The 27,900-nt window shown below is 38.3% G+C and overlaps 1 protein-coding gene and 1 long non-coding RNA gene across 2 annotated transcripts in view; both read left to right on the top strand.

The window, feature by feature from the left end:
* Positions 1-27,900, top strand: part of LOC132112992 (uncharacterized) — a 190,407-nt gene that overhangs the window by 156,701 nt on the left and 5,806 nt on the right. The gene's annotated exons all lie outside the window — the stretch shown is intronic.
* Positions 1,139-27,647, top strand: pgfb (placental growth factor b). Its single transcript, XM_059520766.1, has 7 exons — positions 1,139-1,642; positions 24,011-24,047; positions 25,205-25,401; positions 25,564-25,643; positions 25,817-25,846; positions 25,928-25,990; positions 27,103-27,647. The coding sequence occupies exons 1-7, from the start codon at positions 1,526-1,528 to the stop codon at positions 27,122-27,124; spliced, it is 546 nt and encodes a 181-aa protein (XP_059376749.1). The 5' UTR covers positions 1,139-1,525; the 3' UTR covers positions 27,125-27,647.

Below are 27,900 nucleotides of genomic sequence, written 5' to 3'. Positions count from 1 at the left end.
TGCCCAAAATACTTTTTTTTTTTACCACATAAACCATATCTGAATGGACCAACATCAACACGCATACTTTAAAGTTTGGGTGTTGTTTTATGACATGATAACAATTGCCAAACCTGTAGTATGAAAGTATCAGGATGAATATGGGAGAATGAAATGGGAAATGCATTTTTTTTAAACACTGAGGGTGCACATTTCATTCCTGTAAAAATGTACAATATACAAACAGTTACAGATATACATAAATGTATATTACTGAAGCTGCAGCAGCTATTAAGATAACTTTATTTCATAACAACAACAATATTATTAATTAACATTCACAACTCAAAATGCCCTCTTTTGCCATTTAAAAAAGATATTCTGCAGGTAATCTCTAATCAGTTACCAAAATATAATCTGAATCTGAATATCCTGAATATTATTAACTACAATAATTATACAATATACAATGACAACATGTGAAGCATTATCACAAGTTATGCATAACTTTCTCAAAATTTAGAAGAGTTAGCCTACATGTTTTGAACAAAAAGGTTTGCTTCCTTCATGTGTTTTGTGGGGAACACTTTGCCTTACAACTTTAATATACTGCAGTTAACATATACAATTTACTAATCTTAAATCATGTGAATCTCAACATTTACTAAAACATTTTTAAGATCTGTTGACATTAGTAAATGCACTGTGAACATGAACGTTGACATTTTCATGAACAAAAGGTTAATAAGTGCTGTGAAGTATTTAGCTCCCTGTACATTTGTGTTGATGCATTAACTGCTGCTAACAAATGAAATCTTATTGTAAAGATCTCATTTGTGCATTGAAAGCAATAACTTATCATTAGAGGTTTTATTGTTCATTATAAAGAAAATGTTATTCATCACTGAATCCGTCTAAATAGGCTATATTACACCAATAGAACTGAATCTGGGGATTAGATCAGGTAAGTCATTTATATAACAATTGTATGTTACCACGACCAGTTTTTCTCTACTTTTACGTGGCTCTACTCATAATTAGTGAGAAAAGTGAGTAAAGTGTGAGATGTGAGTTCATGGAGGGGAGGGCAGTGGGAGGACAGTATGAATATGAGCAAGGCTTCAGGAGGAGGAGATTTAGGCTAAATGATCAACTTGTTGAAAGGTAGTCAGGGCGCTCGTATGGAAGTGTGCCACTGTATTTGGGAAATGCGCGAGCAGGAATCTTGCACTAGGAAACAGACGCTGGCTCTCCAGTGGCGCGTGAGGACGATTAAAACACGCAAGCTATAATTTAAAACACTGTTTACTTCATAAAGGACCTATTTTAAACATTTTGCCGCTGGTATTCCGAGTTAGATCTTAGATTGGATGCAATTAAGTGACGTGTCAGCACTGATATTTTATGAAACCAAAAAGAAAACATCTTGTTTCATTTGATTTGGTATCTTTGAAAAAAGCAACGCACACTTTACTGCGCGAACTTGCCACCTAGAACCGTTTTGTGGAATTTATGGTGACATTTCCATATTGACATTACCATTTGGATGGACTACTGTTTGGATCTTTCCACGGTCAGACTTGCTCTGGCAGTCGAGATGGGTTATTTGACGGCACTGTTACAAATAGTTGCTGCGGTCCAGTTGAACATTTTACCTGTACAGGTGAGCATATGGGCCGTCCTTTTTTTACACTTAACCTGCATAAATTATAGCGCACACCACATGCGCTTCAAGCCTATGTCACAAAACGAGAACGCTATTTAATTCACTGAACAGGAGACTCGATAGCGTTATAGTTTTATCGCCTGAATGGGGTTCACATAAACACGCGTTCTTTTATTTCGTTGGTTACTTATGCGATTGCTCATATTTTAAATAACCATGTCAAATTAAAAAAGTAAAAGTGGAAGAAAACCGTGTTTAGAGACCTGTTTTATTGTGTTGCTCAGTTCATGAACATACTGTAAGAACGCGTCCAGTGTGAATGTAAAAAATGTGAAAGTGGCTTACTTGTTCATATCAGAGATACTCCATATCCTTCATTGAAATATAATGAGGGGGATTCGAACGTGTCTACGTGCAGCTGACGGTCAGAACTGGCTTAATGAATGGAGTCAGTTTACTTTTGACACGGCTTCCAGTAAAGCCTCCAGACAGCTGTTTTTATAACACTCTCTATAACTTGATCCCTTTTTGAAGTGCTGGAAGAGAAAGCGTTGAGTCATGAAACGGAACGTGACGAACTGCATCGCCCTTTAGCCGACAGGACGTGTTCTCCATACTCACTAATGATGAATGAATGCCAACATCATCAGACAGACAGATTATGTTTTTATATGCTTTCTAATGTTGTCAAAGATAATGAGAGACCAATTAGGCAGTATTAGTCGAAGTCAGGCTCAGACATAACAAGCATGTGCTTTTAAGATATAAACAGAAATTACATACTGTCTATATCCCTTCAGACTATTCATTTTGAAATGTCAAAATGTTGAATAAGAAGATAACTGTCCCAAAACACAAGATAAAATTTCGCACTTCATATTATGTGAGATGGCAAGGTCGAACTTTAAAGAGAAAAGTTGGCAGGAGAGTCCACCTCATTATTCTTATCTATTCCTCCATAACAGAAAAGCAGCATGCTTTGAATAATGATATTTCATTGTGTTCACAAATGGGCTGTGATGTGTCACATTGTATGCACCTGTTAATAATAGGTGTAGCCAAACATTGTTATAGACCACTACAGTTCATTTGTGGAAGCGGCCTCAAGTTTGACAGTTTAATCACTCTCATAATCTGTCACCTGAATATATAAGTTGGCATTCAATATTAATCCTATACTGGCAGGTCAGAACAAGGTTTATCGGGCTTAGTTAAACCAAAAACCACACACTTCTTCCGGACCCCACGAATGATTTACGCCAAATTGCACATATTATCATATCACTGGCCCTATACCAGGTGTGGGTGAGTCAGAGAGGGTCTGTCTCCTCTTGTCTCTGCGCTTGCGGCAAAACCTAGATTTATTTTATTTCAGGAGTTGCAGGAAGCTGGCAAACACCGGCTGTTACTGATGCTGCTGATTATTGTAAAGAAAAGGTTCAATTAAACACTTCCTCTGTAAATATGAATGGGAATCTTTCCATCTATATGCTCAACAACAAAATAACATACATTTCTTATTGTTATAATGTAAAATTTATGTAAAATTAACGTTAACATCTTGACAAAGGTATAAATATTATAGCAAACCTTGATTGAAGGGGTTTTTTTTTTTTGGACATTCACATTGCATAAAAGCAATGTGATTTTTGAAATTTACATTAATTTTCCTTTGAATCTCCTGTTCTCAGAGGATCAGTATGAAACACTTTTGTAATGATCACTTGTGTAGGGAAGGGAGTTGCTGTATCATTTCCAAAGTTGGATAATCGGCTCACAGATGGTTTCTTTAAACTTGAGTAACGTCTATCATGGAAACTTCAATGTTTGTGTGACACAGGTTAAAATGCTACACACAGCATGAACATCTTCAGTATGGGTATTACATGGGATTACAAATAAATATGTAAGTTGTAACTACGCAAATTCAATTTTATTCAATGTTGCATTACATAATGTGTCATTCTGCAATTAAAATATGTCACAATCTAAGGCTTGCAACAAGGGGTGCTGGTATAGCACAGTTATCATTGACAAAATAATTTACAATAACAATATTTCCACAAAAACAATAGAATATCTGGAAAAACAATAACATTTATTTATTTATTTATTTTTAAGTTAAATTCACCTTTAAATTTATTTAGATTTTTCTTCTTTCTGGCCAATAATGCATACTCAAAATACAATGTGGGGAGGTGAAGAGAGAGTTTCTAACCAAAATTGTACAAAAGTGTTTAAAAAATGTACTGTTGATTGACACTTTCTGCAGACTGGTGTGTGTGTGTGTCATTTTTGTGGAACCCCCCCCCCCCCCCCAAAAAAACTCCCACACTTGAAAGCTTAGTTTTTTTTTATTTTTTATTTTTACTTTCGTCCATCATCTCTTTTGACATGATTTTTTTTTTTCAGCAGTAACTACAGAGTCTTCATTTTTTCCCCCTCAATTTTATGATGAGTAGCAACCAGTATTAAGGTGCAATACTGCCACCTACTGTTTTGGAGTTTCACCTAGATCACATTTTATATGTCTCGAAAATCAAACATCTGATTCACCTCATCAGATCAATAGAGTCAAAGCAAAGCTGTTTAAAAAAAATTATGGATGTCAATAGCCGACCAAATTTGCGCATTTAACACAAAATTGGAATATCACAAAACATTTGAGAATAAGCACCATTTAGTACACCGAAGTAGTAAAAGCCTGAGTTTACTAATAAATCTCATAGTATTACTTGCGCCTCAGAGTGAGCTGACGAAACATGCGGCCATTGCTTCGGAGGTGGATACTGCTGTTTGGGAACGCAGTCATGGAAGAGAGTTTTTGGAAGCAATTATACAGGAATACTTTGACTATAGATTTTGCTCAGGCATTTAAGAATGACTATAACAATATTTCTGACGCTGTGCATCGAGATCCGTCCACTGGTTAGTCAGGATGTGTCGTCCCATAGTGCAAAGTCACATGACTTTTTTGATGCACATGGAGAAATATATTCGCGAAATGCGTTTCCATCTGTCATTATTCGCATTAACCTTTTTTTCACACAAGTCAAATCCCACCTTAAGTGGGCCTTAAACCTTTTTTCTTTTTTACATTTGGCATTTTCATTACTTATTTCTGGTGTGATACTTCAAAATGCACATAAAAACGGGGATGGAAACATAACTACTGAAGGAGAGACTTCATTTTGCTGAATTAACTGCTTTTGTGAGACAAAAGCATATCATTTAATGATTCAACAGTCTTTTGGCTCATCTTCAGCATGTTTGCCATCAAACATACATTTTGGATTGATCTATTTTCAGACTTTCACAGAAAAAACATGCTGTTTTTAATAGAAGGTTAATTTTATATAGTATGCATGTGTGTAGAATAAATTTTTTCTCACATACTATATTCACCACGTTGTCATTTACTGCCATTTTTCTCCCAGGGTCCGTGGGATAGTAATGCAACCACTGGATGTGCACTTCAAAATCTTTAGGAAGTAATAGGTCACCTGGGTACTTTTTGACTGCTGTTTTAGGAGCATTCAGACATGTTACTCTTTCCAGATACAAATCTTGCCTGCTATATGGGTGGGAAGCATGCCATTTCAGATGCAGCCAATATTATTTTATTTTGGCTGCATTAAAGGGATAGTTCACCCAAAAATGAAAACGTGATGTTTATCTGCTTACCCCCAGAGCATCCAAGATGTAGGTGACTTTGTTTCTTCAGTAGAACACAAGTCAATCTTATAATGTAAGTGGATGGCTAAAACAATACACAAACAAAACCAAATTAAACCCTGCGGCTCATGATGATACATTGATGTGTAAAGACACAAAACAATCAGCTTGTGCAAACAGTATTTATATAATTTTTTACCTCTGATTCACGCAATGTCCGAACTGTTAGAACTCTCCCGATCGCAGACTTACAAGTGCATCTCCGCCACCTATCTCTCAAGTGAACCATTGTCAATGGTCCATTTGAGAGATAGGTGGCAGTAATGCACTTATAAGTCTGCAATCCACTATAAAGCAAGAAGAAGAAGACAACGTCTCACCCACCTGCTGCTGAGAACGCGCTCAGGAGAGTTCTAACAGTTTGGACATTGTGTGAAACAGAGGTAAAAAAAAAATATATATATATATATATATATATATATATATATATATATATATAAACTGTTCAGTTTCTTGCACAGACTGATCATTTTGTGTCTTTACACATCAGTGTATTGTCATGAGCAGCAGAGTTTTTCTTTGTGTTTTTTTTTTTTGCTGTGATTCCCATACACTTACATTATAAGACTGATAGACTGCAACAGTTTGACTTAAAAATCTCAGTTTGTGTTCTACTGAAGAAATAAAGTCACCTACATCTTGGATGCCCTGGGGGTAAGCAGATAAACATCACATTTTTATTTTTGGGTGAACTATCTCTTTAAGTATTATAAGTAGGCCTATAATTATTTATATTCTTCTTTCATTATTTATTATTACACCCATATCTTGAGGAAAATTTTGCTGAACTTGCACATTAACACATATAGCCCTCTCGAGAGCTGAGAACACAAAAACTTTGTGGCCAGTCAAATGAGTGCTATTGAATTTAGCACTTTTTTCCACTTTAACTAATTATATGGAGACAACCTAGTGCCAAAATGCACAGATGCTTTTCATTATAGTTTTAAAAAGCTCCATGAAGAAAACTGCATATTTTAAATTCAGTGGATTGAGCATGAAATACTCTTTAAATGGTTTACTTATGTGCAAGCTTAGTTGATGGAAAAGTTTGAAGATCGTTCAATGCACCTAAAAAGACATGCTCTTATTCCAGTATTTCAGTTGCACTCTTCCAGTGCAATAATACAAGGCATTAGTCTTCAGTTTGTGAATTTTAATTAACCAATGCCCACATGCAGATGCTGTCTCGTTTGGATAAGACCAACCATTTAGTGACAGCTGAAGCTATTTTGGCACTGATACTGAATCTCTATTAAACCCGTTGCTGTTCAGACTGGCCACCTAGTACTAACTGGTGCAATGCAATGCATTTCGATCACCTTCTGCCCTTGGGTGGAATGAAATACAGGTCCCAATGGACTAGGACAGAGTCTTGCTAAATAATGAGAGCTCTCTCCAATGCATTTCTTTTTTTCTTCTCAAGGGAGGGATGTCTCCTTTGAGCTGTCTGTCTCACCTGTCCCTTCTGTCTCATCTGCTCTGCCACTGTTAGCCATCTCTGGAGGAAAGCAAACAGAATAAGAAAGTAAATATTATCCATGTGTTTGTGAAGACCATTTATAAATGTCTTCTCCTGCCCTCTCGTGTCGGGTGGAGCGTTCCAGAAATATGTTGAGTCAGGCACTGGGAAAAATTCTTCCATTTGTCATTGTTGTATATGCTGACCTCAGCATAAGCTTATGTGTCACCCGTGATGATGTGTCTATAATGGAAGCTGAGGTTTAAAGGGCAACCTTACCTTTTTGAACACCATTTATATTTGACATAGAAATGGCAACTTTTTATTTTGGTTTATGTGGGTGGTCTGGCTTAGTGGTAAAAGAGAAAAATCTGGTAACCGAAAAGTCCATTGTTGGTTGAGCTTTTATGTCTGTGGTATGTTTTAGTGGTAAATTCTAGGCTAGTAACCCAACGGATGTTGTACTAGAGGAATTGTAAAAAGTGTTAACTAAATAAAGAATACCTGATTGTTAGGTGTAATATATAATGGAATGTGGCGGGCATCATAAATCATGCATTCTAAGTTATACATATTCTTATTTTCTAATTTATTTCAGATTTTTTTATTAGAATACATATCCTTACAGACACTACCATATACAATTTAAACATTTGGGGGTCATTGTTTTGTGTATGTGTGTGTTTAGCAGTGATAATAAGTGATAATTTCTTGAATCCCAAATTCAAGAAAATTTGAGTAATGAATGCTGAAAATGCAGTGTTGCCATCACAGCAATAAATTACATTTTAAAATATATTAAAATAGAAGACCATTATTTAAAACCGTAATTATATTTTACAAAATTACTTTTTTACTGTACTTTTGATCAAATATTTGTTACTTTGGCGAGCAGAGGGGACTTTAAAAAAAAACATTACAAACTCTTTCTTACAACTACAGGTGCATCTCAATAAATTAGAATGTCATGGAAAAGTTGATTTATTACAATAATTCTCAAATTGTGAAACTTGTGTATTAAATAAATTCAATGCGCACAGACTGAAGTAGTTTAAGGGCCAATCTCATTTCTCTGTCTTACCCCTTCCCCTTCCCCTTACCACTTTGTCTGCGTCTTCCCCTTGCTTCTCGATACCGAGTGAAGGGGGGTAGGGGTAGAGCGTTCCACTAAGAAATGAGACGCCACTCGATTGCCGTTTGCGTCATCTTCCCTTGCCACTATCTGGCTGCTACGTCAACAGAGGCGACAAGCATTGACATAAACAAACGAAGATGCCGTCGTCTCAGGTTGTGATGTCGATTTCCTGGGCTCTCTTTATCTTTGCACGCTTGTGTGCCATCAATCAAAGACACCGTAGAAGAAGATTGTGTCCACCGGTCAAATCAATCAAGGAATAACGAGTAATGTCACGAAAATTCACTTCACACTAATTTCCCCTAAAAAACATAATATGAAGTGTCATGTCAAGGATACAGATAAAAATTAACGTTAGCTTTGCTCGACAAATATAGCTGCTAGCTAGCGGTTAACTAGCGATTCAAAACAAAAACATTACAATTAAAATCGCTTAAACATTGTATTAAAGTATCCTAAAACACGAGTGTCATAATTATAATGTCAATTAAACTGATGAAAATTACATTTGTGCGACTCCTTCACAGTACGACGCTCAGCCATAAAAAAGCTTGATGTTGGCACTTCTTGAAAAAATTATACGTTGTTACCCCTCTCTTTCAAGTGTGGTCCTCTGCAAACTTCGTTTCAAGGGCTATGTAGCCCTTCACCTTGGCCCTAGCCCTTGATCAGAATGAGAATTGAGACGCCACTTCCCCTCACATGAACGCGCAAAACCGAGGGGGAGGGGTAAGGGTAAGGGCTAAGACAGAGAAATGAGACGCAGCCTTAGTCTTTGTTTTTTTTAAATTGTGATGATTTTTGCTCATATTTAACAAAAACCCACCAATTCACGATCTCAACAAATTAGAATACTTCATAAGACCAATAAAAAAAACAATTTTTAGTGCATTTTTGGCCTTCTGGAATATATGTTAATTTACTGTACATGTACTCAATACTTGGTAGGGACTCCATTTGCTTTAATTACTGCCCCAATTCGGCGTGGCATGGAGGTGATCAGTTTGTGGCACTGCTGAGGTGGTCTGGAAGACCAGGTTTCTGTGACAGTGGCCTTCAGCTCATCTGCATTGTTTGGTCTCTTGTTTCTCATTCTCCTCTTGACAATACTCCATTCTCTCTGGGGTTCAGGTCTGGTGAGTTTGTTGGCCAGTCAAGCACATCAACACCATGGTCATTTAAGCAACTTTTGGTGATTTGGCAGTGTGGACAGGTGCCAAATCCTGCTGGAAAATGAAATCATCTTCAAAAAGCTGGTCAGCAGAAGGAAGCATGAAGTGCTTCAAAATTTCTTGGTAAATGATGCAGTGACTTTGGTTTACAAAAAACACAATGGACAAACACCAGCAGATGACATTGCACCCCAAATCATCACAGACTGTAGAAACTTAACACTGGACTTCAAGCAACTTGGGCTATGAGCTTCCCTTCCTCCAGACTCTAGGACCTTGGTTTCCAAATGAAATACAAAACATGCTCTCATCTGAAAAGAGGACTTTGGACCACTGGGCAACAGTCCAGTTCTTCTTCTCCTTAGCCCAGATAAGACGGCTCTGGTCTGTGGTTCAGTAGTGGCTTAACAAGAGGAATATGACAACTGTAGCCGAATTCCTTGACACATCTGTGTGTTGTGGCTCTTGATGCCTTGACCCCAGCCTCAGTCCATTCCTTGAGAAGTTCACTCAAATTCTTGAATCGATTTTGCGAGACAACCCTCATAAGGCTGCGTTTCTCTCAGTTGGTTGTGCATCTTTTTCTTCTACACTTTTTCCTTCCACTCAACTCTCTGTTTACATGCTTGGATACAGCACTCTGTGAACAGCAAGCTTCTTTGGCAATGAATGTTTGTGGCTTACCCTCCTTGTGAAGAGTGTGTCCATGATTGTCTTCTGGACAACTGTTAGATCAGCAGTCTTCCCCATGATTGTGTATCCTTCCTAGTGAACAAAATTGAGAGACTATTTTGAAGGCTCTGGAAACTTTTGCAGGTGTTTTGAGTTGATTAGCTGATTGGTATTTCACCATATTTTAATTTGTTGAGAGTGAATTGGTGGGTTTTTGTTAAATGTGAGCCAAGATTGTGCCTTGTTTGTAAACAAATTTTAACTACTCCTTTAAAAAAATGTAAACAACTTTATCATTTATCTTCTGTGCAGACCTGCGTTTGCCTATCTTGTTATTTACACTGCATGTGTGAATCGGTGGGCGGGGCTAAACAGGCAGTGATGTAGAAGCAGGTATTGATCTTTTTCTGCGTAGGATGTGTTTAGACACTATTACATCATAGAGTGGTACATTCCACAATCTGTCGTTTTGGAAAATTGGCTTCAATATAAGTTGTTTTTAACAAAAGATTTTAATTTTGAAACTTACAGGATGTTTTTATAGTACAATAACCTCTTATATGTCTAAGGATCAAGAAAATTTATATTTCTCAGTTCATGACTGACCCTTTAAAGTGCAACATTTTCTGATATTTTGCCAGAAACTTTCAGCTAATAGGAACGATTCTCTTTTTAACGATTTTTTTTAACAGTTATAAAAATGTTAGGGCAAAGTATTATTAATGTTTTCGTTCTTATAACTTTCTTAATATTTGATATGCATTCACACAAGGTTAAGAGAAAACGTTCTTAGAACAACATTCTTGGAAAGTTCCCATGATTATATTTTTACTTGATTCTGAGATCAACATTCAAAACGTCCTTATGATATTATTTGTATTTGATGAATGTACTTATAACGCTAAGAGAAAATGTTCTAACATTCAACATTCAAATAACATATTTTGGGTTATAACGTCATAACCACAACAAGAAAACGGGACATTTCAACCTTTTAGAAACATTTCAAAACAATGTTCCCACAAGGTTTTTATAACCTTAATTTGTTTTCTGACTTTGTCTAAAATTTCTCCATTGCCTACACCTAATTTGATCAAAAGTGGTGCTGAAAAGTTTGAGAACCACTGAACAAAGTTAAGAGGTATTTCAGACTCTTAAAAAGTCTGAAACCTCTTATTGTCCCAGAGTGTTTATTGAGTAAGCTCTGATATTTCTTTCTAGGCCTAATAGCCTTGTAGTTTTTTTGATTGATTGGCTGAACATCTGGGTCATGCTGTTAAATACATCCACAGTCACCTCATGATACTGTAGATTCTTTGATTGCTTTACTGAATGTGCAGCTTCATTCATTCTTTACTAGTTTTGCAGCCATTCTATTTTCTTAATTTCCTGTCTTTTTTACCTTCCTGTCTCCGGTGTCAGCTGCAGTGTGCACTTCCATAGTCTTTCCTCTGAGTGTTAATACATTTTCTTTTCGGGCGGTCATGCAACATGCCATCTTTCATTTCCTTCCTCATTGTATCATGTACATTGTCTCTCTCCCTTCATATAACTTTATATTTTGGTTCTACATGTTTGTGTTAGATCTTAGTCCCTATGGACAGGACAGTGGGGCTGGAATATTTTTGAAGCTTTTGTGTTTAATCACAGATTCCAGCTTCCTGGTAGAGTGAACTTCCTATGTCTGTTCTTAAAACTGAGGATCATTGCTTTGTTGGATATTTCGGTCATCTGATCTTATGTCAGAAGATGTTGTTGGCAATGCTCCCCCTAAGCACACTTGTGATGTCGCCAAGATCCCCAAAAAAAAAAAAAAAAATCCACATTGAGGGCAGACACATAATTGGGCTAGAGATTCTTGAAACAGAAGTAAATCAATAAGCAATGTTGATAGAAACTTTGAGCAATCTGTTTGAAATATGCAGATTTATTTGTGTAATAAAGGCAGTGCCATAGACTAGAGCAGAGAATTCAATGAAAATTGTAGTATCCCAAGTTTCCAAACCCAAGGGCATCCTTGTGATCTATGGAAGCCTGTTTCCGCCACTGAACAGGTAATTGCGACTTTTTATCTCATAAATCTGACTTGTTTTCTCACAATTGTGAGTTTACATCTCAGAATTCTGACTTTTTCCTCAGAATTGCATAATATTTATTTAACTGGTCATAACATATTAAATTATTTTGGTCATAACAACAAAAACAAGAAACAAGAAAAACACAAGGGAACATGAGAAAGCCGGGTGATGGAAAACAAGGACTCCATGAAACAGATAGAGACAGGCTGGTATATATGGACAGGTGCAAACGATGAAAGTGAAGGCAGCTGAGTGCAATTAACAGGTGTGCAATTAACAGTGATGAATGGGACAAAGGCTTGTGGGAAATGTAGTGCCTGCAGTGGGGTGACTATGGGGAAGTGAGACCACTAGTGGACACCCAGGGAAACACAGACCAGACACTGTGACATTACCCCCCCCCCCCCCCCCCCCTCTAAGGAGCAGCTACCAGATGCTCCACCGAACACAAGAACAAACCAAGGAACACAGAGATCAGGAGGGGAGGGACGGAGGGCCAGGTCCATAGAGGTAAACCGAGACAGGAAGTGAAAAAAAACAACACAACAACAACGAGACCAGGAGGGAGGTGGACCGGCGTAGGACCAGGGGGAGGGACGGAGGGCCAGGTCCATAGAGGTAAACCGAGACAGGAAGTGAAAAAAAACAACACAACAACAACGAGACCAGGAGGGAGGTGGACCGGCGTAGGACCAGGGGGAGGGACGGAGGGCCAGGTCCATAGAGGTAAACCGAGACAGGAAGTGAAAAAAACAACACAACAACAACGAGACCAGGAGGGAGGTGGACCGGTGGAGGACCAGGGGAAGGGATGGAGGGACAGGTCCATAGAGGGAAACCGAGACAGGAAGTGAAAAAAAACAACACAACAACAACGAGACCAGGAGGGAGGTGGACCGGCGTAGGACCAGGGGGAGGGATGGAGGGCCAGGTCCATAGAGGTAAACCGAGACAGGAAGTGAAAAAAACAACACAACAACAACGAGACCAGGAGGGAGGTGGACCGGCGTAGGACCAGGGGGAGGGACGGAGGGCCAGGTCCATAGAGGGAAACCGAGACAGGAAGTGAAAAAAATCAACAACAACAACAAGGAGACCAGGAGGGAGGTGGACCGGTGGAGGACCAGGGGAAGGGATGGAGGGACAGGTCCATAGAGGGAAACAGAGACCGGAAGTCAAAAAAAAACAACAAATAAATAACAAAGAGGCCAGGAGGGAACGGAGAGTTCAGGGGCCCAGGTCAGAGCCAACAGGGCAGGAATCCAGGTTGGAGCAGGTGGAACTGGAGCCCACTGGGATGGCGCAGATGGAACAGGAGCCCACCACAGCAGAGACGATGGGACTGACGCCCACCAGGGCGGTGCAGAGAACCACTACAGCTGTGCGGTCGAGACCGAAGCCCACCAGGAAGGCACAGAAGACCACCAGAGCCGTGCGGTCAAGACAGAAGCCCACCAGGGCGGCGCAGAGGACCACCACAGCCGTGCGGTCGAGACAGAAGCCCACCAGGGCGGCGCAGAGGACCACCACAGCCGTGCGGTCGAGACAGAAACTAGGGCTGTAAATCTTTGGCAAGGCAGCGATTCGATTCGATTACGATTCATAGGTTTTCGATTCGATTCAAGAACGATTTTTGCAAATTTAGAACGATTCAATTCGATTCGATTCACAATTAAATTCGATTCGATTCGATTATAACGATTCGATTCTGCATTCTTTAAGTGCATTCACGGGATTATTTAAATGCTTCTACTAAATTACTTAAATGCTTAGTCAGGGGGCAAATTACAGTAGCATTTATGTTTAGAGAACCATAGGTTAGAAAAAAAAAACCTTTTGTCCATTGTTAAATGCAAGTTTAATGATGCGACATGGCATACGTAAAAATGTATGTAAGCCAAGTTTTTAAAAAAGAGCTTAAAGAGTATTATGTATAAGCTAATATTTTGTCACACCAGGGGCGTAGCCATAATTTCAGAAGTGACAGAAATGTCAAATACAATCATTTTATCTATGTAGCCTATATAATAATAATAATAATTATTATTATTATTTTTTTTTTTTTTACAAGGAATTATCTTCTTTTTTAATTACTTTTAATTAGCTGTAATAAATCAAATACACTGGTGGACAATAATCAATCGTTTGTAATCGATATTTTTTTCCTAATGGCAATTTTATGATTGTTTTATATACTAGGTTACATTTAATTAGCAATTATTTAAATTTTCTGCACAGAATAAGGTAGAAAATATACTTTATAGTTTCTGTACTGTAATAAATGTCAATTAGCACTGCATCATTCATAAATTGTTTGTGTTTTTTTTTTTAGTTTCATCAGTACATTCTGCTTTTATTCAGTTTAGCTGCAGATATAGCCTGGCACGTCTATGAGAGCGAGATCGCTTCTCTTTCAGTGTGAAAACGTCTTCATCTCTATTTAACTTTTCCTCTCCATCAGCGAATGATTCTGAGAGAAAACGTGCCAGATGTCTGTTTGCTAATGAAACAAACGCTACTTTCATGCATATTATCAGATAAATCTTGCGCTCTTATTTCAAGGTCGTTGTTAATGCTGTGGTTCATTTTAAAAGTTTCCTTCCTATATTCGGTTCATCCGCATTGTTTAAAAACATATATCATTCAATGGATCTGTGCGTATGATTTAGACACTTACATTTCTGCTCCGTCCATCCAATAAATACAGCTGTCGACGGCTCCGGTAACTCCGTCGGTAAGATGCAGAGAGCCATTCACAAACTACAGAAAAGTAAAACTACTTCACGTTAGCATTACTGGCCACGAGTCCTATAGATCACACGTCAGCTGCGTCAGAGACGAACGGAGCGCGAGCGCAATCCTGTGACAGTCTCAGGCGGTAAACAGTGGAGCGTGTGAAGGACAGATAAGAGGCACGATTCACGAACACTCTTCAAGGTCTCCATTAATTCGTGCGTGTAGTAATTTAATGTGTATACATTTTGAAAGCATTGAATCGCTATAGAAATGGCGATTCATTCGATTCTTAGCATTTTGAATCGATTGCTGTCCAAGATCGGCGATTCACGATTCAAAAATCATGTTTCAAGATCGATGCATATGAATCGACAGGGTTTTTAATCGATGCATCGAGAAAACGAGTGAATCGTTACACCCCTAACAGAAACCCACCAGGGCGGCGCAGAAGACCACCACAGTGGGATCGATGGCACAGGAGAGCAAGTCTGGTTGGGTAAGCCTGAAATAGTGAACATGAACAGGTTAAGGGTGGCCTCCGGGTGGCCTCCGTGGCCCTGATGAGATGGTAGATGGTCTCCATGACCATGACAGGGCAGGCGGTGAGTTCCTGGATGGCCTCCATGGCCATGACAGGGCAGGCGGTGAGTTCCTGGATGGCCTCCATGGCCATGACAGGATAGGACGAGCACTCAAGAAGTTCGGCTGAGACTTGACGAGGCTCTGGAAGTTCCGCAGAGACGTGACGAGGCTCTGGAAGTTCCGCAGAGATGTGAAGAGGCTCTGGTAGTTCAGCAGAGACATGAAGAGGCTCTGGTAGTCCAGCAGAGACGTGAAGAAGCTCTGGTAGTTCAGCAGAGACCTGAAGAGGCTCTGTTAGTTCAGCAGAGACATAAAGAGGCTCTAGTAGTTCAGCAGAGACATAAGAGGCTCTGGTAGATCCGTGGTGATTTGACTGGGTTCAGGAAGATCAACGGTGACTTCACTTGACTTAGGAAGATCAACGGTGACTTCACTTGACTCATGAGGTCTAACTGTGGTTGGGCTTGACTCATGAGCGTTAATGGTGACTTGACCTTGCCCATGAAGAACACTGGTGACTTGACCTTGCCCATGAAGAACACTGGTGACTTGGCCTTGCCCATGAAGATCATTGGTGACTTGACTTGACTCATGAGGTCTAACTGTGGTTTTGTTTGGCTCATGAGAGTTAATGGTGACTTGACCTGACTCATGAGTGTTAACAGTGACTTGACCTGACTCTGAAGGGTCAACGGGGACCTGACTCGACTCTGGAGGGTCAACGGGGACCTGACTCAACTCTGGAGGGACCACGGGGACCTGACTCGACTCTGGAGGGACCACGGGGACCTGACTCGACTCTAGAGAGACCACGGGGACCTGACTCGACCCTGGAGGGCCAACGGGGACCTGACTTGACTCTGGAGGGCCCATGGGGACCTGACTCGACTCTGGAGGGCCCACGGGGACCTGACTCGACTGTGGAGGGACCATGGGGACCTGGTCAGTGGGGACCTGACTTAACTCTGGATGGTCACCTGTGGCTGCCATCTTGTGCAGTGGCACAGGACTGGCAGCCATATTGTGCAGTGGCGCTGGGGCAGTGGCCATCTTGTGCTATGGCACTGGGTCGGCGACCACCTTGTGCTGTGGCGCTGGGCTGGCGGCCACCTTCTGCTGTGGCACAGGACCGGCGGCCATATTGTGCAGTGGCGCTGGGCTGGCGGCCATCTTGCGCAGTGGCACTGGGCTGGCGGCCATCTTGTGCAGTGGTGCTGGGCTGGCGGCCACCTTGTGCTGTGGTGCTGGGCTGGCGGCCATCTTGTGCAGTGGCACTGGGCTGGCAGTCCTCCTGTCTGGAGACACAGGTGTGGCTGGGGTATCTCACTGAGACTGATGTTGTAGGTACATGGCGAACCCCCCCAAAATCCAGGATCTCCAGCTCCTTCATCTCCCACTCAGGCACAGTGTTATCCAGGCATGCGTTAAAAAGGTTTTGGAACCTCCCCCTCCGCTCCTCAATGCTGGCTGGGGAACGGATACGAAATACCACACTGCTGGATCTGGGCATGATGGAGTCCTTCTGTAACGAATGCACACAGAAAACGAGAGATCCATTCGCAGTATTTAATGGGGAATCCAAAATCACATCCAAAAAACAGCCAAGAGGTCATAACAACAAAAACAGTCCAAAAACAAGAAACAAGAAAAACACAAGGGAACACGAGAAAGCCGGGTGATGGAAAACAAGGACTCCATGAAACAGATAGAGACAGGCTGGTATATATGGACAGGTGCAAACGATGAAAGTGGAGACAGCTGAGTGCAATTAACAGGTGTGCAATTAACAGTGATGAATTGGACAAAAGCTTGTGGGAAATGTAGTGCCTGCAGTGGGGTGACTATGGGGAAGTGAGACCACTAGTGGACACCCAGGGAAACACAAAACTCAAAATAGTGGTGAGACCCTTTTGGGGAAGGGGGGTGTTTGTTTTGGTGATTTGAAATATCAGCATTGACTTCCAAAAATCACTTACCCCACCTTTAACGCGTTAACTTAAAACGAGTGAAAAATATAAAGCGCAGAGCAACAACTCCATAAATACAGTAATGCAATTAAAATTCAAGATAATAGGGAAAAAAATCCCCCATATGAGTTTTGCCTCATACTCATATCATATGATAAGCGATATCACACCAGCAGAAAGAGCAATAGGCTATCACATGAGTACCGGTTTTGTCACGAGGACAAACACGAGTGCAAATGTGCAAAATCTAAAATCTGTTTTGTCCAATTTTGCCAACAAAAATATTACCTAAAAGCCACAGCAGAATTGTTGTGCATCTCTGAGTGACACATCGATGTTTAGTTAAGTTTTGTTGATCGATTGATTGCTTGATTGTACCAAATCAGCATATTATAATAATTTCTGTGATGTGATAGTGAAGACTGGAATAATGATGCTAAAAATACAGCTTTGCCATCACAGGAATAGATTCGATTTTAAAATATATTAAAATTGAAAACAGTTATTTAAGTAATAAAATAAGAGTTTGATTTTATATAACATACTTGTAACTAATTAAAACACTTTATGGGCCTGAGGTACATGAGTTCTGTCTAAAAGAAAAGAAAGGGTCGAGATCAAAATTTGAAAGGCAAGATCACTGAAAATCTTCCAGAATTGTCTCAGTCGATGATAGAAACATGATGAAAAAAAGAGGATGTGATTCAGACAGCAAAAAGAAGTATACCGTAAAGATAGAAAAAAGCTGAAGAAACAAGACGAGAAAAAACAATAAGGGTAAGAGGGGCAAGAAAGAGTGACAGGAGCACAGCACGAGTGTATGTTATGTACACTGAGGCTCAGGACAACATTCAGTGCAGGTGCTTCCTCTCCGTCAACACTTACAGCAAAATAATACTTGAAGCCGACCATCTGTGTCTGCTCGGCCTTCCTCTGCCTCCATAATGTGGAGTGGCAGCTATTTATTCAAGCTCCATTGACAGACTTGGTGGCAAAGTAAACACCTGAGCCACCACTGTTAACTGATCCTGCTCACTTCAGATTATGTGATGAGTACGAAGTGTTCCTAACCCTAACCACACCTGTTCAAGATCTGCTAGCCACAGAGTAATGTTTTCTAGTGTTAAAATACATCTAAACTGTGTGCAAGTATTGTTGTCCTTTCCAGCTGGTTCAAATGGACACTCCACTTATGTACTACAACAAACATGTCCACTCATCTCCACAGGCATCACCTTTTTGTGTCAGTAAAACCAACAGGAAATATGAGTCAACATGCACACAGCGACACTTCCCAAAGGTTTTCCCGCCAAATTGAATTTAGGCATGAGGGAGGATTTAAAAGGATAGTTCACTCAAAAATTTAAATGGTCATCATTTACTCAACCTCAAGTTAATCCAAACCTGTATATATTTTTTCTTCTGCTGAACACAAAATAAATTTTTAAAAGTGAATGTAACCAAACATTTGATGGTCTCCACTGACTTCCCTACTGTAAATATATAAAAAATTATGGAAATGACTAGCTTGCAAACTTGTATCTGTGCAAGTATCACAAGATTTTGTACATTAATTAATACAAAGCATTAATTTAACTCATGTAGAAAATATTTTATATGGAAAGGCTTTTTAGCTTGAATTTTCTATAGGATAGTTTTATGAACTGAGCAACTTCTACAATATGGATGAACTACAAAACACTTATGCTGCAGCCCCTACTTCTCACCATATATCCCTTCATCTGCACATGCATTAATTAACATGCATACGCTTCCAGACGTCTCAGTTAGCATGAGTTGTTGTGGTGACAGGACCTTGGCTCTTTCCTGTACAGGCCTGGTTATGGCCCAAGGGACGAGGCGCAATCACAATCAGGAAAAAATGGATCTGTCCTTCCTTCAGTGGCACCCAGGGGACTGTCATCCACTCTGTAGGCTTTAATCTATCATCTGGAGGCAATTTGCTCCCATTTACATAGCCACAACAGGGCTTACTGTAATAAGGAGCACAATTATCCATGGTTGGCTAATTTCAAGGGAGTTTATGTGGAGATGTTTTTAACCAAGAAAATATTGTTTGTGTTGTCCTGAATCTGAATTAGAATAATCTGAGCACTTAAAAAAAAAAAAATTCATGATATACAGTTTATTAGTGTACAAAGTTATTATTTTGCTGAGCAATTGGAAATCGTTGCTGATAATGAAGAATTCCTTTTCACAATACATTTTCATTTCAGTTATCATTTATTAAAAAAAATGCTTATTGAACATTATAATGTCTTTTATCGTATCATAGTTCCTGATTCATTCAAAAGCAGTGACTTGACTTTTGTGCGTTATAATGATTTTACCATGGGTAGGGAGATTATGATTATTGCTTTAATAATTTCAATAAAGTACCATAATATTAATAGCATTAATAATATATTAGCCAGGATATTAGAGTATAAGTTTGAAAACAAAACAAAAATTCAAGAACAAAATTTTCTCTAAATCATATTGTTTTGTACATTTTGTATTATGTAACTCACAAATATGTTGCAAAAGCTGGATAACAATTGAATGTGAAATGTTTCTGTTGGAGAAAAAATGTAATGCGAGGCTGCGATCTGACAGATTTGCACTGGGCCAGTAAAGAAGCACTATTCGTTGGGTAGCCTAGTTATTTGTGAAAATAGCAGAAATTCTTCTGGAGAATGCTTTTTTTATTGATAATGTTTTTTTTGAATGTGTCTTTTATTGTGTGCTCACAGACGTTTGAATTAATGTAACCTCAAGCAACAGCCTGCATGAAACCATGATCACAGGATTCTGTTCTCATTATTAAATATAAAGGAGCTCGTGGTTATTACGGGTCATTGAAATGTTCCAGTGATCCACACTGTCTCACTTAGTTTTGCCAATAAAGGCGTGCAGTCTGGCACCAATTTTATAGATTTTTTTTTCTAATTTGTGATGTTGAAGTAAAGTTCCCATAGACTTTATGTCTGCTTGAAGTCTCTTTTTCAGTTTACTAAGACTCTTCCTGTTGAAGCAGGCCAGCCCTCTCCCACACTGCTGGATCAATTGGAAAAGACAGGATGGAAGAATACTCTTTCTGTATGACTTCAGGTCACTGTGGATTATTATTAGACAGGTCTTTTTTCTCGTAGACATACTGACCTGAGTTACAGCTGGGAGTGAAAAAAACTATAACATGAGTTTTAAATTGAACTGATTGCTTATCTATAGTTGTCACTGCATTTTAACATTAAAAAATGACTTTCTTAACCATTCCAGAATCAAATTATTGAACAAGTGCGTGACACGGTTTGCAGTGTCAGTAACCGAGCAAATCACAACCACTAGTATTTCAATATATATTTCACCATCACTGGAGCCAGCACATTTTCCCAAACAACTTCTCATGTTTTCCTATTTGCATGTGTAATGCACTGAGTTTCTATCATAATCCACATTTTTAAGAGGAGTCAAAAGTCTGCAGAAATGTTTGGTTACCATTTTGTTTGCTTTCCTTTTTTGCTTGAAACTTCCTGCCTTGCATCCTTCAGACTGCACGACTGGAGGTTATTAAACCTGATGTTTTGAGATGTAGGAGACCCTAAAGTTCAGTATGCACTCAGAGTCCTAGATAGATAGATAGATAGATAGATAGATATTTGTAATATATAAAGATAGAGCTTTCTACATCTCAGTGTTTTCCAGGGCAGTCTGTCCTGTCTGCAATTTAAGCATTAGCCTAAGGCACTAACATCGTGGACTCATCAAAATAATCCGAACAGACTGAGGAGCCAATAAAATATTAGACACAGATGGATGTCAACACTTATCACAATAATGGTGACAAGTTAAAGTGAGTAGTGAAAAATCATAAAGAATATAATACAATAGAACAGTAAATAGTAATCAGCATTACAATTTGTAGTGTTCTTTAGCATTGTGAAAGAAAAACAAGATTGAAATTGATTTTTACTTCCTTCTTTCTTTGATATTATTAGTCTGAGTGGCCCGATATAACACGGCACCTTTAAGCACTGATCTTATTTACAGAAGTTCCTGCTGGTGACATTAGGGAGGTTCTCTCAACATTCCTATTCAGTATTTATGACCCGTATAGAACCTTCAGGAGGACTTTACTTTCACACAGTCCATCTGGTTACACACACAGGGACAAAGAGGTGCTACGTGAGGTCCCTCACATAGCTAAAATGATGTGCCAAGTTTTTGAGAACGTTGCTCCTCTGTTCATGACCAAAGGAGCATGGAAATGCCAAGTGCCTGCCTTCTCATGTCTGAAAGTCCTGCAGTGTAGAAACCTCCTGTGAATAGGCCTACCTTTATCCGTGACTGTCAACGAACGCTTGCTGCCTACCTAGATGGCATAATCCAAAGTTACAGCAAAATTATTATGCCTTATAAGCATATTTAAGACTATATGCAGCCTATGCAGAAAATTCTACAATGCACAGTGACAAGCTCAGTGAAAAACATTGATCATTATTAACATTATTCATTATATATGGTACAGTCAAGAGAAATATTAATTATAAAATACATGTTTCATTCCAATAATAGACGTGTTTTACCATTGCTTTTGTGTCTTTCCAAAACACACACTCAAGTTAATGGACGCTCAACTTTAATAACTGTGTTATATGTGTTTTAAATGAATGGGCCCATAGCCTTGTCAAAGTTTTTTTTCAATAGGGAACAAGAAGTGAAAGTTCTGCACTGCCAGTGTGAGTTATATAGCATGGGGTTAATGGAAGTACTTTCTCTTTACTGAAAATGTCTCAGTAAATTCCCTCTTTTCAGAATAAGAATTTCAACACATTGACCTTGCAGCATTTCCAATCCACTTTCACAAACTAATCTTTTATGGTTGATGAAAGTTTGACCTAGGCCTTTAAATTCTTAATAGTAAAACACAAGAACACTGTTGATTGTGTATACAGCAAATGTGGTGTATTTAGATATATGGTCATTTTTTCAGTTATTTACTGGGTTTGATGTATGAAAGGGGCTGTAAAGATGGAGAATGGAAATGGAGACGATCCCAGATCATTTTTATTGCCTAATCATGACCCCAGTTTTTCTAATTTATATAGGCTATAATTTATTTACTACAAAGTTCTGCGAAGAGCCTGTAGCATTATCTGGTGTATAGTGCAATACAATATAACATAATATATTGCAAAGCAAAGGTTTAGAGATTTATTTGATTCATTTAATTCACAAACACTGTTTTATATTTCCTTGGGATGGAGAGTATTGGAGTATTGGAGAGTTTGGTGGATAGTTTGGTATCTATCTCCCATCCAAAAGTTTTGAATGCAGTTTCCCTTAAACGTACAGTATGGGATTTTTGGCCACCAGGGGGTCACTCAATCAAAATAATAACATAAGACGTACTTTGATGACGTCGGCAAAGAGCGTGGGCTCATGGGAGTTGGAGTCATTGGAACACGCGCTCTGTCGCTCCCCACATTCTGCACTCATTCTAACTTAGTATTTTGACAATCACGTCTTTTCGAACGGACAGATATATGAATTATCAGACCCCTATCAAATCAATATTCCATTTAGCTAGTAGTAATATATGTTAAAAAACACGGTCGCCTTTCGTTAATAATTATAATTACGATTATACTATGATATCGAACAAGATAGTGAACTGCATTTGAAGCTACTTTATCCAGCTAGATATAGAACACATGTGGATTTACATTATACTATACATGAGAGCTAGTCCGTCTGCATTTTACACAAGACATCATCGTTTCATAAAATATACGGATAGATACAGTTAGCTGAATTGATGCATACCTGTTTATTAGAATGCAAGCGAGTTCGGTATCTCTCTGTAGTTTCAGCTTGTCACGAAGCTCTCTCCATCTTGGAAATGCAGCTCCAATATTTACTTGTTTGTCTTGTTTCTTCTCTTGTCCCAAAACCTTCTCAGGTCATTTATTTCACCCGTACGTTTGCGCTTCACAGAACATGCAGGCAAAGCTTAATCATGATCCATAACTAAGTTATTGATTGAGGTATAACCACAGAGGGAGATTGACAATGGGAAAATAGCTAAATGTAATACGACCGGAAAGAGATTTTGAACTTGAACAGACACACACAGGAATATGATAGGGCTCAGAATCTTGTCCTGGCACACATGAAAGTGAGATTTTCACAGAGTAGATGTCCTATAACAGCACAGGAACCATGCATTATTGTTTCTTGCCTCCAGTGAGTGCTGTTGCTTAAAGGCCCTGTTTAAGTCAGTGATTCCCAAACCAGTGATACTTGTTTGTTGAAGAACTTATATAGGATCCTTTTTGATGACAAAAAAATGTGGAACTGTTTGATGGGACTGTGGGAAGACAAAAAAAAAAAAGAAGTTGGGAAACACCTCTTTAAGAGTGTATTAAAATTAAACAGTTTTGGGCAATTTGATGAAAAATTCAATGTTCTCCAGACGTCAGAAATAATTATGTCAAATGTGCAATGTCTATGTATCTAAACAAGTGTATTTATGTATTTACTTACCTCAAATATCATTAATTTGTTTAAATTAGGTCAAATTTAACTATATAATGTTCTTGGTTTAAGATATCACTTGTACTCATGTATCACCAACCTTCTGTTGTCAATTTCCTACTGCTTTTTTATTGTCTTATTATTTATTCAAATAATAATTACTTTTTTTAGGCTTATTATTAATAATAACAATACTACTACTACTACTATTTATATTATTGTTGCCTTTGTTTATACTTTTATTGAGACTATATTATAATCTGTCTCTTTTTACACTCTTTTTTTGCAGAGTTCTTCCTTAGTAAATGTAAACAACAGCGCTAAAGGTAAGAAAATGACCTCATGATGTAAAACATAACATAGTATTATATACATAGTCAGCATATAGTTAACATAGTCTTATATACATCACTGTGTTTGCAAAGTTTAGAGCAACTACGAAACAATAAACATCAGTTTTATACATATAATTTTCTCTGTTTTAAATTTTCTTTCTTGTTATGAGGATCAGACACACATGAGAAATGGATATTTTACTGCAGGAACTGTACAAAAGAGACTGTACATTATATTAAAACCTACAAAGTCCTTTTACTTGCCATGTGTTATTTATTAACCAGACTCCTTTTGGCTATTTTTGAAACAAATATGCTGTCAGATAAATATTTATAGTCCCTGTATTTCAAAAGTAAATGAGAAATTATATTATTTGTACATTTCTGCATAGGTAAATATATACAATTGCCTTGAGAAATAAGGACAAAGATATTTTGATTATGAGGTTTGGCTTTTAATAACTACAGGTATGATTCTAATGAGAACTAATAAGTGTAGTGAGGCACATTAATACAATTTTTTGTCATGACACTCTGGATGGCACAGGCCCGATCGGTTCTAACCCAGTCTGATATAAACACATGATTATTCTCATGGCACAGCTGATTGGTTTCTTTTACATCAGCAGCCAATGAGACTGCTGCTCAGCTTCAGAAACCCTCCACCTCCCCCAGCTCCACCTGTGTAGATCTGCTACAGGGTGATTTCATGTATGTTATAAATGGGGGTTATTTTTTATGTTATATGTGCAGCAGCAGTATTTCTTACATGCTCACAGCAGCATGTTGTGGAGTTATTGGCAGCAGCAAGCCTCAGTACTTGTTCTGCCGCAGCAGCAGCCTTGTAGCAGATCTATTCCACCAAGTCCAAACACATTTAAATTGCCAAGTATATTACCATGTTAAACTCTCCAAGAGTTGTCATGACAGAATTATTGTTAACTGTGGCAGAATGTGGATCATGTGGCAAATAGATATAGTAATGTCTTCTCAAATGAGTTACTAGTATTTTGATAGATAGATCTCCCACTCACTAATCAGTTCATAGTTTGCTCAGTGATCGCTTCCAAATGCTCAGTAATTTCTTCTTGCATATTCATGCACACTTGTAAAGGTCATTGTCTTGTATTTCTCTTGCTGTGTTGCAGTGATGCTGTTTCAAGAGGTTTGGGGGAAAAGCTTCTGCCGCACTATAGAGAAACTAGTGGAAGTGGTTCAGGAGTACCCTGGGGAGGTGGAGCACATCTTCAGCCCCGCCTGTGTGCCATTGGTCCGCTGCGCTGGTTGCTGTGGAGATGAGAATCTGGAGTGTCACCCTACACTTACATCTAACACCACCATGCAAGTACGGATTTTTCATTCGTCAAGGCCAACTATATTTATTGTTTCAAAAGTAGCACAAAACATGGTACCAGTAATTGTGAATAATAGCTCATGCTTTTATATAGCGACTGTTGCTTGTGTTGCACATGGTTGCTATAGATATTAATATTATGACTTTTTGCAGTTATTAAAGATTAAGCCAGCGGAGCAGGCCCAGGAATATGTGGAGATGACCTTTGTGGAGCACAAAGCCTGTGAATGTAGGTAAGGAAGAGATCAATTTTGTTCATGCAACCACATGTTTTGCATCGTGACACAGCTTTGTATTTATATTGTAGATATGAATATTGAACATAAATGTTGAATTAAAAATTTCAATCAAGTTTGTAATGATCTCTCCGCTTTTCTCTCTGCTTTCTCTTACATTGTGATGCAAGACTAAGAAAACCTACAAAGAAACAAGACAGGTAACAAGTGACTACTCTGACGCAGTTACACTTTAGTAGACAAACAAACTGAAATTACAATAATGCTCTATTTTGTTGCAGATTGAAACCCAGAAACAGAGGGAGAAAAAGGAAGGAGAAAAAGAGAGTGAAAGACTGTGACACGTAAGTTAAATATTGATGGTTTTACATTAGCATGTTGCTAAGCTAACCCTTATAAGCATAGATAAGCACAAAATACACTCAGAAATTAAGTAACAGTGTATTTTTAAGAAGACTGAACTCATTTTTAACAAAAATTTCCTGTACAGAATGAAATCTAAATAAATTCGTTTTTAGCATCTACCGTATTTGATAAATTTTTTGGTCACACTTTATTTAAAGGTCCAGTTCTCACTATTAATTAACTACGACTTTTGCTCAAGTAAATGCCTAATTACTGCTTAATAGGTAGTTTAAAAGTTAGTTATTATGTAGGTCAGGATGTAGAATATGGTAATGCAGAATATATGCTTAAATGATAAGCACTAATAAACAGCCGATATGCTAGTAATATGCATGCTAATAAGCAACTAGTTAAAAGTGAGAATTGGTCGCTAAATTAATGTATTACCGATTGTTTTGTTTTTTTAAGTAAAAATGAACCTCTACTTGACCTGACCCTGAATAATGTCCTTGTTCTTTTTTAAGGCCCTCATTGTCCAGAGCAATGTACACAGCTCACAACACGTAATAAAATACTAGCTTAGCATAGTTCGAAAAAGAAAGTATATGCATAAAATGTTTAAAAATAGTTTTATAATATTTTATTAATAGTTTGAAAAAGAAAGTATATGCATAAAATGTTTAAAAATAGTTGTATAATATTTTATTAATTTAGATGACTTTGTCACAATTTTATTGTGAGTTCCAAAAAACTTTAAGAAACTAAGATAAAAGGGTTAAATTATTAATATATCTTTAGTCATTTGTGCTATAATCCTAATGTTTGTTTTGACTTTATTTTAAATTATTTAAGTGATCTTGAGGCCCCATTAGAAGCTTAATGATGCCCACTAATGAGTTGAGAAGAACTAATTAAGTCATATTCATATATTAGTTAGTTAGTTCATATATAACCTACCTCGTCCTTCTGAAACAAAGCTGTGATTAAGTCTCAACATTTCAGTGACATTTTGATAAGAGAAGGGTTTTTTATGTACTTAAAGGACACAGAGTACAAAGAGTGCATTGTTCTCAGAGCATAAACGGCACACTTAATTTGTGCTCTCTTACAGCTGTCAGCCTCCCCGTAGGTAAACGCTGTCTCGCCGTGATGCCAGCCAATCGCGCACATCTGCCCCCTTCTGTGCGACCCTCACCGTCATCATCATTCACTTATGGATACTGCCTCTGCTCTGCACCCCACCATCCCCAAAGCAGAGTTGTTATGGTGATGGGGCTTCTGTCAGCACACAGGGGGGCCTTCCAGTCATCTATACAGGAAACTCCTGTCGTGCAGCTCTCTACAGAAGAAAAACAACCGAAAATCTAAAATCCTAGGGACTTATATTATTATAATATTACTATTTTATTGTTTTATAATAGTAGTAGTGAAAGTAATAAAGTAATAGTAGTGGTAGTTGTGGTTTAGCTGCCAAGTCTTCCCCTTTTATTTATTAAAACCCACTGAAGTAAAACTGGTGCATTCCATTAATCAGTATATTAACAAAGCCATCGTGTATTTCTTCATAAATCAAGCACAGAACAAAATGCCAAATGTCATCTCTTTAGATTCTATGTTACTGACTATGTTGCAATTTACTAATGTGAGAACCATCTTAGAAGAAGTTTTTGACTACGTTCTAAAGCTTCTCTGTGGGTTTAGCCCTCGACTTCATTGTTAAATTGACATCCTGACCTCTAGTGGTGATAATAAAATAATCACGTTCAGTAAGTGTTTTTCAAATAATACTAATCTGAAACCCATCCCATTATGATATATTACTCTTATATTTCCATTTTGGCAAAGATAAAAGTGTGCACTGTGTAAGGACAAAGACTTTTCTCTGAAAGGGCCAGTCAACAGGAACCGA

Source organism: Carassius carassius, chromosome 32, assembly GCF_963082965.1.
Source record: "Carassius carassius chromosome 32, fCarCar2.1, whole genome shotgun sequence".
Classification (NCBI taxonomy): Eukaryota; Metazoa; Chordata; class Actinopteri; order Cypriniformes; family Cyprinidae; genus Carassius; species Carassius carassius.
Note: the sequence above shows the minus strand (reverse complement) of the source record. Positions and strands in the feature narration are given on the sequence as shown.